General features: G+C 42.3%; 1 protein-coding gene across 1 annotated transcript in view; it reads right to left on the bottom strand.

Moving 5' to 3' along the window:
- The window catches only part of LOC112550333 (centrosome-associated protein CEP250-like), an 84,029-nt gene that overhangs the window by 55,169 nt on the left and 12,665 nt on the right, over positions 1–16,195 (bottom strand). Inside the window, exons 3-5 of the mRNA XM_025204459.1 lie at positions 6,576–6,776; positions 1,921–2,028; positions 347–471 (exon numbers count right to left, since the gene is read on the bottom strand). Of these exons, the coding sequence (XP_025060244.1) occupies positions 347–471; positions 1,921–2,028; positions 6,576–6,776 (434 nt within the window). The remainder of the gene's footprint in view (positions 1–346; positions 472–1,920; positions 2,029–6,575; positions 6,777–16,195) is intronic.

Consider the following 16,195-nt stretch of genomic DNA (forward strand, 5'->3'; position numbering starts at 1 on the left):
ACTAGTCTCCTTACCTCATTGAAATCTGCCCTCCTAAAGTCCAAGGCTGCTGCGTTGCTGCAGGCCTTTGGCACCCTGCGCTGTCACAGAGAAGATACTGGACTTTCTGGACTAAGACAGTCCCCATATTATATTTTGAATATTAAGTATTGAAAAAATAATTGCAATATTTGAGATCAATCCTAATAAGATTTTTTGTTTGTTTGAATATAGGCAACAGACAAACTACAACTTCTCTATCATGGTCGGTGAGTAGGAAGGGGTTAAATTTATTAGATTTTTTTTTTGCTGTTGTAAATTATTCATTCAACCCAATGAATATCTGACTTGTTTAGATTTTTTTTACCTTTGTAATATATAATTTAGCTAATTTATACGGAATATATGCCTGTTCGTCTTTTGTCATGCATCCGTCCAGTTCAGTCAGTCCATGGGCATCATGAGAACGAACTCCAGAAGCATTTTGATGATCTATTGTATATCAAAATTGCCATTAACAACTTGAAACAACTTGAAATAGAGAAAAAAATGTATAAATACTTCAAGATTAACTATAAACACATTACATTTTACAATTTTCAATCTAGATAACTGTAACATTTTAAAGTTCATGTTTATGTTCATGTTTGATAATAAGTCTACAAGCAGAAGCCATTTTATCTTGGGATGAAGTGCAGTCATTCAGACATCCATGTCTGTTGTCCTAAGAAATCTTAAAAACATTTATGAGATAAGAATTACTAACACTTTACCCCAGGATATCACAAAGTGGATCTGAGCAGCTATCCTGGAATTGTATCATTGAATCAAAGACAGAAAAGTGACAGTGCATTCAGCCATTTACTAATATTGATTAGAAAGAAGATGTGTGTAGATACCAATTCCAGGATATTTATGTTTTGGGGCAGACACAGGCATAACTTGTTCAGGGGGAAATGCCCTAAGAAACATTGAAACTTAGGTCTACACTTTGAGAAGAATGGCTTTGAAATGTGAGCATGCAGATATTCAGATGGACAATAATCTGACATGTAATTATTCGGATTATTTCCTGTAGTCCATTTAATGGACAAAAAGTTTCACCTGAAAATTATGCAGGTAAAAGTTCACAAGGGGACCTGGATTATACTGTAATGAAAATAAAGCACTCTAAGGCCACATCTACACAAGATGCTGACTGCAAAGCAGCCCATTACTACTGTGCAGTAGTGTCTCATGGCACAGACTGTGATGTGATGTGACTGCACAGTAGTAAAGAACTACTGCACAGTCAGCATTGCCTAAAAGCTGTTCTGGGATGCTACTGCTCAGTAATGCCAGTTACTGCACAGTCATTTAGTAGTCATGTATCCAAGTACTAAATAACTGATCAGTAACAACTGGTTGGTGTCTCGTGTAGACACAGTCTAAAGCATTTTCCAAACTACCTTTCATAGATTTTTTTTTTTTTTAAAGGCTTTATATTGTTTCCTCTCAATGCATTTTAGAAGCTTCAAGTTTAACTTTTCTGGGTTTTTTTCCTCCTCTCTCTTTCATTAGATATATATAATTATTATTATTTTTCTGCCCAACACATCTCTTTGATAGATGGTTGCAATAGCATGGCCATTTTTTCACCAATGTGTGTTTTATCCTTGATATTGCAGTTAATAGAGAAAATATTTTTAAGACTAGAAGAAACTGATTTGATTATCTAGTCTGACCTGCACAGCACAGGAAATTCACCTTCAGCATCCAGTTTTAGAGGAACTAGGCAGGTCAAAATTGATAGAACTTCCAGAAAGATAGTTTAATTAATCTGTTTGAAAGGAATAAAGAGAGAATTTGCAAGAGAAAAATAATTATGTCCCTCAGTGGGCATGTAGTATGATGATTGCTCTGCAAGGCAGATAGTATTTACCTCTACTTCTGTGAAAATACCTTTTTCTATGGCTGTGGTACTTTCTTTCCACCAAATCAGACATTTTAGAAATGCCAGCTTGTTCTTATTGATTCTAAGCTTGTCCAGCCAAGATTCGCTGTGGCTCACTGTTAACAAAATGCAAGCACTAATGTTCATTAAAAATAATCATAGTTCTCTATTTGTATGGCAGTGTAGTATTACATTTTTTCTTAAAAAAAAGGTCCCTACAGTTCAGATTTTGAAAAGAGTAAGGACAGTAAAGGGGTGAGAGGTCAATGGGAATTCTGCACATGGGACAAGAGCATAATACTCATCTTATAATCATATTTTCCAATATAAATCTGAGTAAAGAGCTTTACTGAAACCATCTCGAACACTGGAATTTCTGGCTACCACTGGCCACACAGTTAGTAGTTTCTATATCAACTATTTCTAGCAAGTCTTTCTGAAACTAGAAACTTTAGCCATTTTAGTACTTTTTCCCATTGCAATCTCTTCTTTTCTTTATGTTCATGAAGCTGATAAAGATCTTGGGTGAAAATCTTGCTTCACTGAAGTAATTGGCAAAACTTCAATTGATTTCATAATTTCATCTAACACATTTAAACTGAAAGGGGGAAATATCTTGTTGTTCGTTGTTTTTATCAGCAGGCATTCTGTATGATTCACAGTGCTTTTGCTTTTTCTTCAGCTAAATCCGAAACAAAATGCTGGATCTGAACACTTTTGCCAAATATTTGGTTGTGAAGCTAAATTTGGATCCATATCTACATGAAGCCAGCTGGCTGTTAAGCCTATAATGGGTCAAACCAACCCTCAGACACTGAGCAGTCTTTGAAACATTTTGGATCTAGATCTAACTTCACCATTTAGTTCCATCTCCATCACCATTATGTGAAATAAATACTAAACATCTAACAATTCTAAAACATCAGGATCCAGCTCTTCAGCTGGTATTCATTCCCATAGCTTCATTAACTTGCTATGCTCATGTATACAGTAGAAAGACACGGGCACAGAGAATCTGTTAGAATGGATAAAGCTGTCATCTGAATCTCGCATCAGAAACCAGGAGGTCTGCCCATGGACCAAACCAGCAGCTGGGATCCAGAGGTTGCGGTGAATAGGCCAAAAGTTGGTGAATTCAAGATATTGGGGGCAACAGGGCAGACAAAAAATAGGAAAGGGCACAAAGTTAAATCAGGAATTCTAGAAGAAACTGGTTGTAATGTGAGGCTATATTGTGGAGGAGATGCAGGAAAAAAGAGCTTAGAACAGCTCAATCAAGATGTACCCAGTTATTTCTAGGTAAAATGCTATGTTGACAGTTTCACTGGAAAAAAATAAATTCTACAAATGCATGGCACAAAGAGCGATTATAATGTCTTTCAATTCAAATACCAGCACCAAACAAGTACCTGAAGGAGTAGCTGTTTTGAGTATAAAGTCTGCTGGCCAAGGATACAGCAGCTGTATTTCTGCCTGTGAATGGATTGTTTCTGGAATTTATCATAGAGTGGAACCAGATGTTGCCTTTGTGCTGCCATAAAAAATTCTTATGGTGTTACAAAGGCCAAGCAAACAGGTGTCCATGCCCTTTTTCTTACCACAAATGACCAAAATCTGTGGCTGCTACATAGATGACATAATATGACACACTTTTATGACAGACATCTGTTTACTTAAAGGCAGGAGAGCACAGGCAGCTCAGGGACTCAATCCCATCGGTCCCAGTATTTCTCATTTCCCAGTAATGCCTGCTTGGGTTCTCCCATTCAAGATTTCTCTGGTGTGCTTGGACACACTTGTACAGACCAGGACTGAGAGCACAAATCAGTTGATTAGCAGTCCCAGCCCCAGGACCACACACGAATGAGTTCAAGACTCCAGGCATGTGTCTCTACAAGCAGGTAAACCTGGGGTTCCCCCTATTTACAAAGGGGAGCCCTGAGTTTTGTGCCACAGGATCAGGCCCAGCTACAATCCCACAGGATTCTGTCACCAAGGCAACTCCCCCTCTCACCCTTAGGGGTGCAACCCTATGTAAACAGGCAGACTTTTGCCCACTAGCCAGGTTGCAGGGCACAGACAGATCTAGGAATGGGATCGAGGGGAGAAAGTAGGGGGCCAGATTGGGTACCCATGAGTTGGGGCTTCCTTCCTGGGGCAGGGGCAGTAGCTCCTCTCCAGTTCCTAGCTCCCAGCCAACTAAGGAAGTGCAACCAGCACCCCCCATACCTCAATCCTAAAATCTCAATATATTAAAACATGAGATTCTTTTTAATTTACTTCCTCTTTATTTCTTTTAATTTGTTTATTACTTCTCTTTATTTTATCTTTCAGTGGCTGACTTCCTTCATTTCACCATCCTTCCTCCATCCCCATTTCCTTTCCACCTCCCAGATCATTACCCATCCCCATCCCACTAACTCTGCCTCCCAGCTTCATGTTCTTACCTCATCTCTCTCACACCCCACCTACAGCAGGGATAGAAGTCTATCCTGGCTTACCAACCCTGTAGTTGCAACTCAGAACTGTAGCTCCTAGTCAGTTCCTTGGTTTTCCAGCCCTCTAGTGGCAAGTCAGAGCTGTGCAGGTGGCGGGCAGTCAGAGAAGGATTTTAGCCTTAAGGTGACTGTTCCAAACTGAAGCTAGCACTAACAAACATTGACATTTGAGCAGCTCAAAATACAACATGTAACAAGGACAAGAGATTTGTAAGTACCAGTAATCTCTTCTTGGGGGCAGTAATCAAGAAGCTATGTAATGAACCACCTGGTTTCATCACTTACATGAAAGGCAAGCTAAAAAATATTCTAGAATTCCTTGCAAGGAGATTCTAAGGTATTTATTTACACAATTATTCTTATTTAATTTTCAGGAAATACTTAGCATCCTTGAGTTTGGCAATGCAACCAAAAGACTGATGAATATTCCTAAAATCAGTGAACTACTGGATGAAGATGTCTTCTTGGAGAGCTAACACAAGGGTGACCTGAAGAAGCAGGTGAAAGAGATTTTTTTAAAAACTCAACTTTGCATAATGGAGAAATAACTATTAACTCCCCTACAAGAATACCAAGACTTGTACTGAAATGCTTGTAGCCACTATCCCATTTTTATCAAAGTATGTCTTAAGCCAAAAGGAAAAAAAAAAAGAGAGAGATACTTTGGCCCAAGCAAAACAAACTAGGTAGAATATTAGACATTTAGCAAACTTTGAAAAGTCAAAGCCTTCTGAAGCCATAAAATTAAAGTTTTTTTTTCTGTCCACATTATAAAGTAGGTATAGGGACTCTGTATTTTTGAGTATCCTGAATGGGACTGCAAGTCAGCCATACTAGTCATCCTTACTTAGGTTGATTGGCTAACTGGGCTGCATTAGGATGGCTCTTCCTATATACCCTTTACTTTGTCAGGGAGGGCAGCAGGACCCTCATTTAAGTTCACAAGTGGGCAAAAGTGGGCTGGAAATATATACCATCTGGATGTTGCTTCAGGAATAAGGTATGTTGCACAGCCTGAGAGCAGCTGTTTGGCCTGTCTTTAAGCCTGAAGCCACAACCAGTCAGGCAAGATAGGAAAGTAGGCATCTGGCTTTGCTGCCTCAAATATCCGGATGCCTAGGGCTGTGCTGATTGACTTCTACTGTTTGGAAGATTTAACCCTTACACACCTGAGGATCTGACTTTTATCAATTACATTTGTTTTATCTGGGTTAAGAAAAGGTAATAGCATTTAACAACCTAGTTAGCTGGGTATTGGAGCATTTGGCCTTTTATTCGCTTATTGCCAAAATGTTTGACTTTGCAATTGCCAAATTCTGGTGCTAAACTTGTAGGAACTTCACAACTGCTTGTGTACACTGGTTTGCCCACACTGCAAACAGTGTTTTCAGGCCAGTGATTTGAACCTAGATTTCCTAAACCTTTAGCTAATACCATAAGCAGTGAATCTTTTTCATTGGGACATCTACATGTCACCCTATGCTGAAATTGTTATTGTGCCAAGCTGTAATACTTCCTTTTGATGCAGTAATGGCCTATATTGCGCTGTGTGCACAACGCACAGTTTTCACCTCTACTTCACTGTAGCAGTGTGCTAAAATGGAGCACTCCATTATGGTGAAGTAGCTGCTGGTCATGTGTAAACCCATGTCACCATACATCGTCATAGCAACACACTACAGTGATGTAGCATACCGCTACAGCAATCTAGGGTGATGTGTAGATGTGCCCTTTTTGAGTTTTCTATCCCAGCAGTGAGAGTATCTCATAGAGAACACATGTGAAAAGAACCACCACATTTCATGGTCTAATATGTATTTTATCCAAATCTGAGTTCTCCCCTGTGATAATAAGGAGCTGCTCTATCACATCCTCCTTTTTCCTTCCACACTGACTTTATGTTGTAAACTTATGAATTTCAATAGGATTATTTATGATGCATACAACAGTGTGTAAGAATCAGTCCATCCTCTAAGTCTGAAATAGAAGGTCTCACTTAAATCTGTATGGAAATCTGCATAAATTCATAACAGATAAAGATCATAACATTTATGGGACACACCAGCTACTACTGCAATGGAACTATGGAACTATCTTCTTGAATGTACATATAAAAATCAACAGCTATCTGCCTGCATTTTTTAACCTATTGTAGTGGGGCTTACCCTGTGTAGATTCCTCATCAATCATAATAGTTTTCATCTCATATGAAGGATGCCCTTGCATTTCATCCAAGTAGTCAGTAACACTTCCTGGTAGAGGAACTGAGGAGGTAATGGTTCCCTGTGATTTAGGTTCAGCTTTGTTCTTTAATGAATCTTCAGTCACATGAGAGTTTGAAGGGTTACCTCTTTTCACCCATGCCTCTGAAATAAGATAAAATGACAAGTTGGGAGACATCAGAAAAAAAAAAGAAAAGAAAAGAAGAGATTGGAAAGGAAGTTTGAATGCCACAAGAAACTTTATCCATATATATATATATATATATATATAAAGATAAAACTGGTCAGGTTTCATAGATAGTCACAAACTTCATGGTGTATTTGTACTGAGAGGAGAGAAGTCCTGCCTCCAGATGAATCCAAATATTGAAAAGCTCCTTTAAAAGCAAGAGTAGCTTCCTTCAATGAATCATCAAAATACCCCAATGAACATTTGTTGGACAATCCATAATGTAAAGTAAATGGATGGAAAGGTGCCAACTGATTTGGGAGGAAAACATTTCAGATACACCTTCCACCCTGATAACTTTGATCTCACCACTGTCCTTTATGTCCCAAGAAAATGGTCTTCAAATGGCCTAAAAGGAGTAATCTTTTAAACTCAGATGTTGTTGTGTGAGATATTTTCCACTACTAGGTTCACAGTCCAGCTGGATAAAGACATTGTTTGACTAGCTCACCATGGTCGATAGAGCAATAGTACACAAAGTGATAATATTAAAAAAGAAACGTAAGAAAAAAAAGAGGCTTTTTTTTTTCTTTTATGCACGTTCAAAACATTCAAGAAATTTCTGGCCTGCTTTCTTCTGGTATTTAAAATACAAAATCTACATGCCCCTCCAGTAACTGAACACACAGTTGTGTCTAAGCAATCTGGTTAATTCACAACAGTGATGATTTTGCTCTTTAAATCAAACTAATTTGACTGACCATCTTGCATGAAATATATTGGCAAAAACAATAACATCACAAGACAGACCAGAATTGATGTGAGGTAAATTACTGAAACTAATGTGAGTTGTTTACAATGTCAAGAAAAGAAATTATTGAACATATCATGTGATACTGTTATGATGTTTTCATGTGTCAGTCTAGCATAATGCAGCTCATCTTCAATATAATCCTGAAGATAGAAAATTCAGATTAAGCAAGCCACATGCTGTGTAAATTGAATGACTCAACTACGTACTTTTTCTGTTCTGTCTTAACTGTAAAGATGATCACATGGCAAGGACCTAATTACAGCACAAAATCTCCCCAGTGCAGTTTGTAGATGGTTCAGTCTGTACTTACAGTGATCCTGAATGACTCCAAAGATCAGTGTGTACATAACTGATGATGTACATATCAGTGGGCATGTCTATACATTCATTAATGTATCGTAATTACTGCACATTCAGTTTAGTATCTGTAATAATGCATTAGCAGAGTACTTGAGCATTAGCGCATTAGCAGAGATTTTGCTGTGACATGGTAATGCACAGTACAATTAGTCTATTGCACATTTAGCATTTTGTGTAGATGCACCCAGTGTATATCAATTAAGAACACCTATCTTTAAAACTTATATTTCTCTACTCAGGCTAACTCCTGTTGATATAGAGGGGTTTTCTTGGCCAGGGACAGACATTGCACATAAACTGGCTTAAGTGATTAAACCTGTAACAGAACAGATGTTAAGTGCACATAAACCAGTTTGAAAATGGCTGAAGCTGGTTTGAGATAAACCTGGTTGAATGTAGTATCAGACTTAACTGATATGGCTCAAACTGGTTTATGCAATGTCTGTCCCATGCTGGAGCTCGGCAGTCTCTGCAGGCACCTGCCTGGCTTCTGCTTCCCACCTCCCCTCCGCACTTTGTGCTAAGCAGGCATTCCCTTGTCCCTCACAGACACCTCTGCATTAGCTAGCAGGTCACATACTAGCTACAGTCTGTGCTGTGGGAGATGACAGAGGCAGACAGGCTTTTTGGAGCTATTTAACAGGTAGCTTAATGCCCTTCCTTAGAAAAGCTGTTTAACAGCTGTTTGCTGCCCCCCTCCCCTCTGCCTTGCAGAGAAGGTATCTGTGTATTAGCTAGTAGACCACATTCTGTGTCCATGCTCAATCAACAGGCAGAATCAACAGGTAGCTGGTAATGTCCCTTTGCTTTGTTAATGGGGCAATAAACACTAAGATAGGGGTGACACTGTTATCAACGCCCCCCCCTGCAGCTTGCTTGCCTGTCAGGTTTGCTGCAGACAGTATACAGAAGCAGGGAGGGAGATTGAAAATCTCTGTAACAGCAACAGATTAATGAACTCCACACACCCACACCAACTTTTCCTCAGTGCTAGCTGGGGGCTGGCAACAACCTGCCCCTTGAGCAGCAAGCAGGGAAAAGCCTGGGACTGCAGGCAGGCTGGGGGTTTACACTCCTCCCTAATCAGAGCCCTGTTGGGACCTGGCCATGCCCGCCTCAGCTCAGCTCTGCAAGGGAAGAGAGGACTGCTCTAGCACCCCTTCCGGCTTCCAGCCTAAGCCACTGAAGGCACGTGCTTGAATTTCCTCAGTTGAGAGGGATTGTCTGTAGTGTTGGAAACTGGTTCAGCCTAACCAGGTTAGAGTAACCTGCAAGGGTTGAATCAATTCAGGCTCAGGCTTTTTTAATGTCTTTCCCCAGCCCAGGACACTAACTTGGGATCTGGTGACCCAAACTGAATTTCCTGTTCTTCTATAGATTTCTGTATAACTTTGGGTTGGAGGGTCTAGGTTTGAGCAGGGGGTTGAATGAGATGACTTCCTGAGGTTTCTTCCAGCCCTCTATCTAAGATTTTAAGAGAGATGATCTGGCTGACAGGCTACAAGTCACAGTTCCAGAGTATTGGCAGAGCTGGGTTGGGGAAAAACAAAGCTGTTTTCTGCTTTGTCAACAGTAGCTGGTTGCACACAGAATTGAGTATAAGTGTACCTGTCATGGGAGAGGTCTCCTGTTCTCAGCCATCTCAGTCTGTGGATATGATTTTTATATCCCAATCAGGCATGCAGACATGCTCCCTATAGCCAGACTGCAGTGCAGAAATTCTATCTACTCTATCTTTTGTTCTTATGACTTTTAAGATAAAAGGAAAAATAAAAGAAACTTTCAGTACTTCAGTACAGAAGGAACAGCACCAGTCCCACCAACCTAGTGGCATTAGAAAGATAATTATAATGGATGTGAATTCTCTTTTAGTTTGATATACTATAAACATCTGACATTTAGACCGCACTAGGAGCTTGCAAGCATCGAAAGAGTAATTTGTCATAGGAACTGCATCAGAGGAGTGACTTGTAAAGTGATGCACTGGCTGGAAGTCCATGAAGGAGCAGCCACTGAGATAAACAAATGCTCTGGCACCAGGGCCATGCAGATCAGAATGTGTCTTGGAAGGAACTGTGTGTCCTTCAGATTTAAGGTCAGAGGAAACAAAAGATTTTGAGTTCATTGCTCCAAGGCCTCTGGAGAGTTAGCCAAGTTCAAGCACTTCCTGGTTCGCCTGCGTAAAACAGATTCCAGAGTTTGTAAACCTGAAGAGGCTGCTCACAGAGCAGGTGTCATGACCCTGTTTTTCCACATACATCAAGAGTCCTTAACACCCCAAGAGCTGGCTCCTTTTAATTTCATCTCTGCAATTCTTTTTATTAAGTTTACTGAACAATTAGGAAGCTGTGGTGGAAACACAAACACACCAGTAGGGACAGAAGCCTGGAGTTGCTAGGAACAGTGTTTCAAGTCCAAGCAGAAGCAGAGATCAAGCCAATTATGTAAGAAGACATGTTGCATGGTCTCTACTCATACTGATGAGAACAGGCTCCTTGTTACCATGTAGGGAAGCAAAGTGGTTTATCCAAAGAGAAGGGAGCAGACAGAAGAAATGCCAACATTTTTCATTGCTTCCTTCAAAGCATCTGCTAACCCACCAGAACCAGGAAGGCACTTTAAAGTGCTTGTTAAGCAAATAGTAGTTTACCATGGGTCTTCCTAAAGCTTGTGCCCTCATCCTCTTCATTAGCATTTATGTGATACTAATACGAGCAACCCAGAATAATGAGCGTGTGTGTGATGCGCTCCCTTTGTCTGCTCTTACCTCCCAGGAAGCCCGACTGGAGTACTCCCACGTTTTAAAACTCACTCTCGTCCACCATGTCTTGATCTTACTCGAAGTTATCAGTCGGGAGGTGTTATGAATGCAGAACGATCCCAGCAATACGGATGGAACCTTTTTCTTGTCAACTGATGTCTCGCTTCCTGCTCTTCTGGATGAACCCCCAGACACTTTACACTTTACCACTAAAAGGAATCCACTTGTCTCTTTATAGGGTTGGTCAATCCGCTTTACTGTAAACCAAAATACTCTTTTTTAATTGTTCTTATTTTTCAGTTTTCCAGGACATTTCGTTGGGTTTATTTAACTTAAAACAACATACATTAAAGAGATAATAACGATTTTTAACTGTTTTTGGTCTTTCATTCATTAAACTACATAGAAAATTCCTTCAGTCTCTTCTTCTTTTTCTCCCTTTCTCTTTTTGGCTCCCAGGGCACCAACTGTCCCAATCAGGATCCCCAAACGATACCGGAGAAACAAAACAAAAAAAAGAAACCAAAATGAACTTGCCCTGAACTCGTCCCATTGGGAATCCGTCATTGTTCCCCTTTGTTTTTCGGTTCGCTTCTTATTTTTCTTGCGGCTTCTACCACTGCCCTTGCCTCGTCTAGGCGAGTCGATTATCTTCTCTTCTTCAGAGACTCCAGGGTTGTCCTCCCGGTTGAGTCCCTACCCTCTTTGTCAGAACCAGCTCCCAGGACCCTTCTGTCCCAGTCTCCATTCCCTGGCTCTTCCTCCCCCCACCCCGCCTACCCACTGTTTTTTTCTTCTCTCCCAGTCCGCCACGCCCCTGGCACGCCACAGCCTCCTCCCAGTTCAAAGAGCAGCTGCTCTGGAAACGCTGCTCGCCCAGAGCGGTCCCAATCCCCGTTCCCCCGATCTCTTTTCCCTCTCCACAATGAGGAACGTAGAACACACTGTAATTAATTTGTTGCCACGCTTTTGTGATATTCTCAAGTACATAGCAGGCAGGAGTGATGCACTGAGATTGACTACATCCCCCTTAGCCCCTAATGCTATTGTCACCAACTGCCACCATTCTCAGTCACTAACACAGCTTCTCTGAGTAATGAAGTGATGACTCACAGCACCCCTTGCATTCCAGTTACACACCCATATATAATTTTATCTAAACCAACTCTATTTATCCACATGGCGACAAGTATGACCACATTACAAGGAAAGTTTGTTCTAGTTTGCTAATGTGCAATGCTTCCAAAAGCAGAGGCTCCAGCTTGGGGTTGTACTTTAAGTACAAAAGGCAGAGCAAGCAATGTCTCAACAGATGGTGAAAGCATGGTTCTCCCTGTATTTTATGAATGATGAATTAGGCTAGTTTTTCTCACCCCAGGAAGAAAAGATTAGTCTTCAATGTCTGTCAGGCCACATCCATACATAAATGCAGTAGAAGAGGCTGCACTGGCAATCAGATTCTATAGCTATTTAAACCAACACAAAAGTCTTTGCTAAGGAGACGTAAGCCTGTGGGGCTCCACACTCAAGCTCTGAGAGCATGTCACTTTTAATGGTGCCAGAGTTGGAAAAGCCCACAGTTGCATGCTCCAGCAAATGCAAAATTAAGGCTGTGCTCCTCAAACAAGCCAAGAAATTAAAAGTTTGTTTTATCACTGACCACCAAACTAGAATGCATTATGCAGCTTCATCCCATAGTGGTTATTTGCTTTGCAACAGGGATGTTAAACCTATGGCCCGTGGGCCAGATCTGGCCAATGGGGCAATTTCATTTGGTCTGTAAAACTTGCAAAGGGTTTGGGAATTTAGGGGCAGGGTGAGCAGGAACATGACCTGCCATTCAATTCCCAACAACATCGTCCATTAGGCACATATGTCGGTGGTGGGGAGGGAAGCAACAGCTAAAATTAACCCTCGTGCAGTTACTCACTCCACCAATTACTCCAGGCCTGGAGTTGGCCCATGAAACTCCTCGCAGTCCAGATACAGAGGCACACATGATTTTAACATCCCTGCTTTGCAACTTACTCAGAATGTATAGACAAATATGCACAGTCCTACTTAGAATGTAATCAAATACAAGAACATCCAAAGGTACAATAGTAGAGAGAAGAAAAAGGGTTTTGGCAGGGATATAAACTCCTTCTAACACAGGGGGCAGAGGGGGTTTGTCCATACCCAAAGTCATGAGGTTTCAAAACAAACATCATCTGTGAAAAAAACTTATTAGTTTAATCTATCAAAATTTAATGTGTGGAGTTTGGGTTTTTTATACTTTTCGCTAGAGCAGAGGTTCCCAATCTGTGGTATGCATACCACCAGTGGTACACAGACAACCTACCAGTTGTCCGTGTTAACAGATTTATTATAATTACTTTATATGACAAAAATTTGCTGGTGGTACTTAAGGTTGTATTGTTTCAAATTGGTGGTGCACAATCTCTCAGAGTTTGGGAACTGCTGCTCTAGAGAATCTAGTGCTGGCTTCTGTCAAAGCCAGGACACTAAGGCAGACAGTGCCCTGGTCTGACAAGTTTTATATTCCTAATCATCCCATCTTCTCCTCAGGTGCACGACCATGCAAGCTGCCAGCCAAGAATGTCAGCAGTGCTGTTAATCCTACCACTTGCCAGGAAAGCAAACTCTCTTTCCTCTCTGCCCACTGAAACACGGCAGAGGTCAACTGCATTTCTCTGCTGGCTGCTCCAGTGGCAGGGCCATGGCTAGCACCAGGCAGAGGCCTGGAGTGAACTGTCTGGGGAGGGGGTTGAATTCCATCCTCCCTGTCCCACAGACCCAAACCAGGGTCTTCCGGGTGCTCCTCCCTTGCTGCTGCAGTGGCGGGGATGCAGCTAGACACCGGCTGGCATGGCTCCCCTTAGGCTAGGAGGCAGAAGGGGAATTATTCTCCCCTCTGCCCCCGGGGGACCGCAGCAGAGTCTGCCAGCCCCAACCACTGCCACTACTGCTGCCTACTCCCTGCGTGGGGCTGAGCAGCGGGATTAGTCCCCCCCTGCCCCCTTCGCCAGATGCCGGAGGGCATCACAGCCTAAGGGGCCCTGCTCTGTGGCCAGTTCACTCCAAGCTGTGGCTAGGGCTGACCACGCCCTCCCCCCTGTACTGCTTCCCTATAGCCAAGGGCTGCTCCTGCAGCCAAGGGCTGCTCCAGCACCCAGCTCCTGGCCTGAGCCACTGCAGGCTGCATTTCGTGAATGTCTGTTCACTTGCAAATTGGTTCAATCTAGGCAGGTTAGAGACTAACCTGGAAAGATTGAATCAATTCAGGCTCTGGCTTTTTGAATATCTGTCCCTAGCTCCAGGCTTCATGCATGTTATAACCTGCCACAAAAGGCTTCTGCTTGTGAACTGTCTTGGGACATCTAGGGTGGTACAAGGTAAGCACAATTCTATCATTTGAGGAGGGGTGTTGCAACCCAGAAACACCTCATTGTGCGGGCCGGGAGCGACCCGAGTCCTTTTCGCGGTGCACGCGGGCTGTGGCCAGCAGCCCGGGCACGCCGGGGTGGAGAGGGAAGGCCTTCGAGCTGGAATTAGGCACGGACGCGTAGCGGTAGTTTAAAAGATTGTTTACTTACACCGAAATGGCAGTGGTGCAGGCTGGAAAACTTGCTTAAGTTGCGGTTACAGACAGAAAAGAAAACAAAACTCGAACCTGCAGGGCACGAGGGTACGTCGCAAAGGGTTCCGGCAACTGATATGGCTCAAACTGGTTTATGCAATGTCTGTCCCATGCTGGAGCTCGGCAGTCTCTGCAGGCACCTGCCTGGCTTCTGCTTCCCACCTCCCCTCCGCACTTTGTGCTAAGCAGGCATTCCCTTGTCCCTCACAGACACCTCTGCATTAGCTAGCAGGTCACATACTAGCTACAGTCTGTGCTGTGGGAGATGACAGAGGCAGACAGGCTTTTTGGAGCTATTTAACAGGTAGCTTAATGCCCTTCCTTAGAAAAGCTGTTTAACAGCTGTTTGCTGCCCCCCTCCCCTCTGCCTTGCAGAGAAGGTATCTGTGTATTAGCTAGTAGACCACATTCTGTGTCCATGCTCAATCAACAGGCAGAATCAACAGGTAGCTGGTAATGTCCCTTTGCTTTGTTAATGGGGCAATAAACACTAAGATAGGGGTGACACTGTTATCAACGCCCCCCCCTGCAGCTTGCTTGCCTGTCAGGTTTGCTGCAGACAGTATACAGAAGCAGGGAGGGAGATTGAAAATCTCTGTAACAGCAACAGATTAATGAACTCCACACACCCACACCAACTTTTCCTCAGTGCTAGCTGGGGGCTGGCAACAACCTGCCCCTTGAGCAGCAAGCAGGGAAAAGCCTGGGACTGCAGGCAGGCTGGGGGTTTACACTCCTCCCTAATCAGAGCCCTGTTGGGACCTGGCCATGCCCGCCTCAGCTCAGCTCTGCAAGGGAAGAGAGGACTGCTCTAGCACCCCTTCCGGCTTCCAGCCTAAGCCACTGAAGGCACGTGCTTGAATTTCCTCAGTTGAGAGGGATTGTCTGTAGTGTTGGAAACTGGTTCAGCCTAACCAGGTTAGAGTAACCTGCAAGGGTTGAATCAATTCAGGCTCAGGCTTTTTTAATGTCTTTCCCTAGCCTTTAAGTACAAACTGAATAAAGGCTTTAGGTATAGCAGCAGAGACAGGTATCCACAAAGCTTCCCTATCACTCTACTACTTCTGTGTGGCTTCTTATTGATTACAATAAGCTTCTAGGATCCTTTTTCCTGGGGTTAGACAGCAACATTTCTGAGGTTTGTCTTGTAGCATCATCACAAAGCACATTCTTCCCATTAAACTGCTTTCCCTTCCCATGATTTCTGTTCTTTCTGATACAGTAAAGCAGCCCTTAAGGGACAGCATCTCTTTCTGATGCATGCTAAGACACAGGACCTGTACTGCCAGTATGATCTCTGTTGGGTCCATAGCTCTTCAATGTCTCTTGTGTTCAGAATATTGTTCATGTATTGAGAAAGGTAGCAACTTTGAAGTGAGTCAGGAGGAGATGCTGTTTTACCAAGCAAATATCACAGAAAGGACTATTCTTTCTTGAAGAGAAACCTTCATTTTCATGGTACTTTTTATCTCTTCCCATTTCAGTGAAGGAAAAGGCAAAGTTCAGAATTTCACTTCTTATACCTCCTCTAAAGCACCTCGTTGCTGCTATGATTAAATATTCTAAAAGATATAGATAAAAATGGCAAATCAGTTCACACACAGCAAAATAGAACATATATTCTGACAAATTTGAACTACAGCAGATGTAGTTAAAAGTACCTGTAGGCAAGGTGATAATGACTTCCTCCACACTAGCTATAATATGAATGCTAGTAAAATAGGTAGTCTTAATCATCAAGAGATGAGAACTTTCTAATTGTGCTCACTCTAGTGCTCATTTAAGTAATAACCAATTCAAATACCACAATGAATGCAGG

The sequence above is a fragment of the Alligator sinensis genome, unplaced genomic scaffold, assembly GCF_000455745.1.
Source record: "Alligator sinensis unplaced genomic scaffold, ASM45574v1 scaffold308_2, whole genome shotgun sequence".
In the NCBI taxonomy this organism is placed as follows: domain Eukaryota; kingdom Metazoa; phylum Chordata; order Crocodylia; family Alligatoridae; genus Alligator; species Alligator sinensis.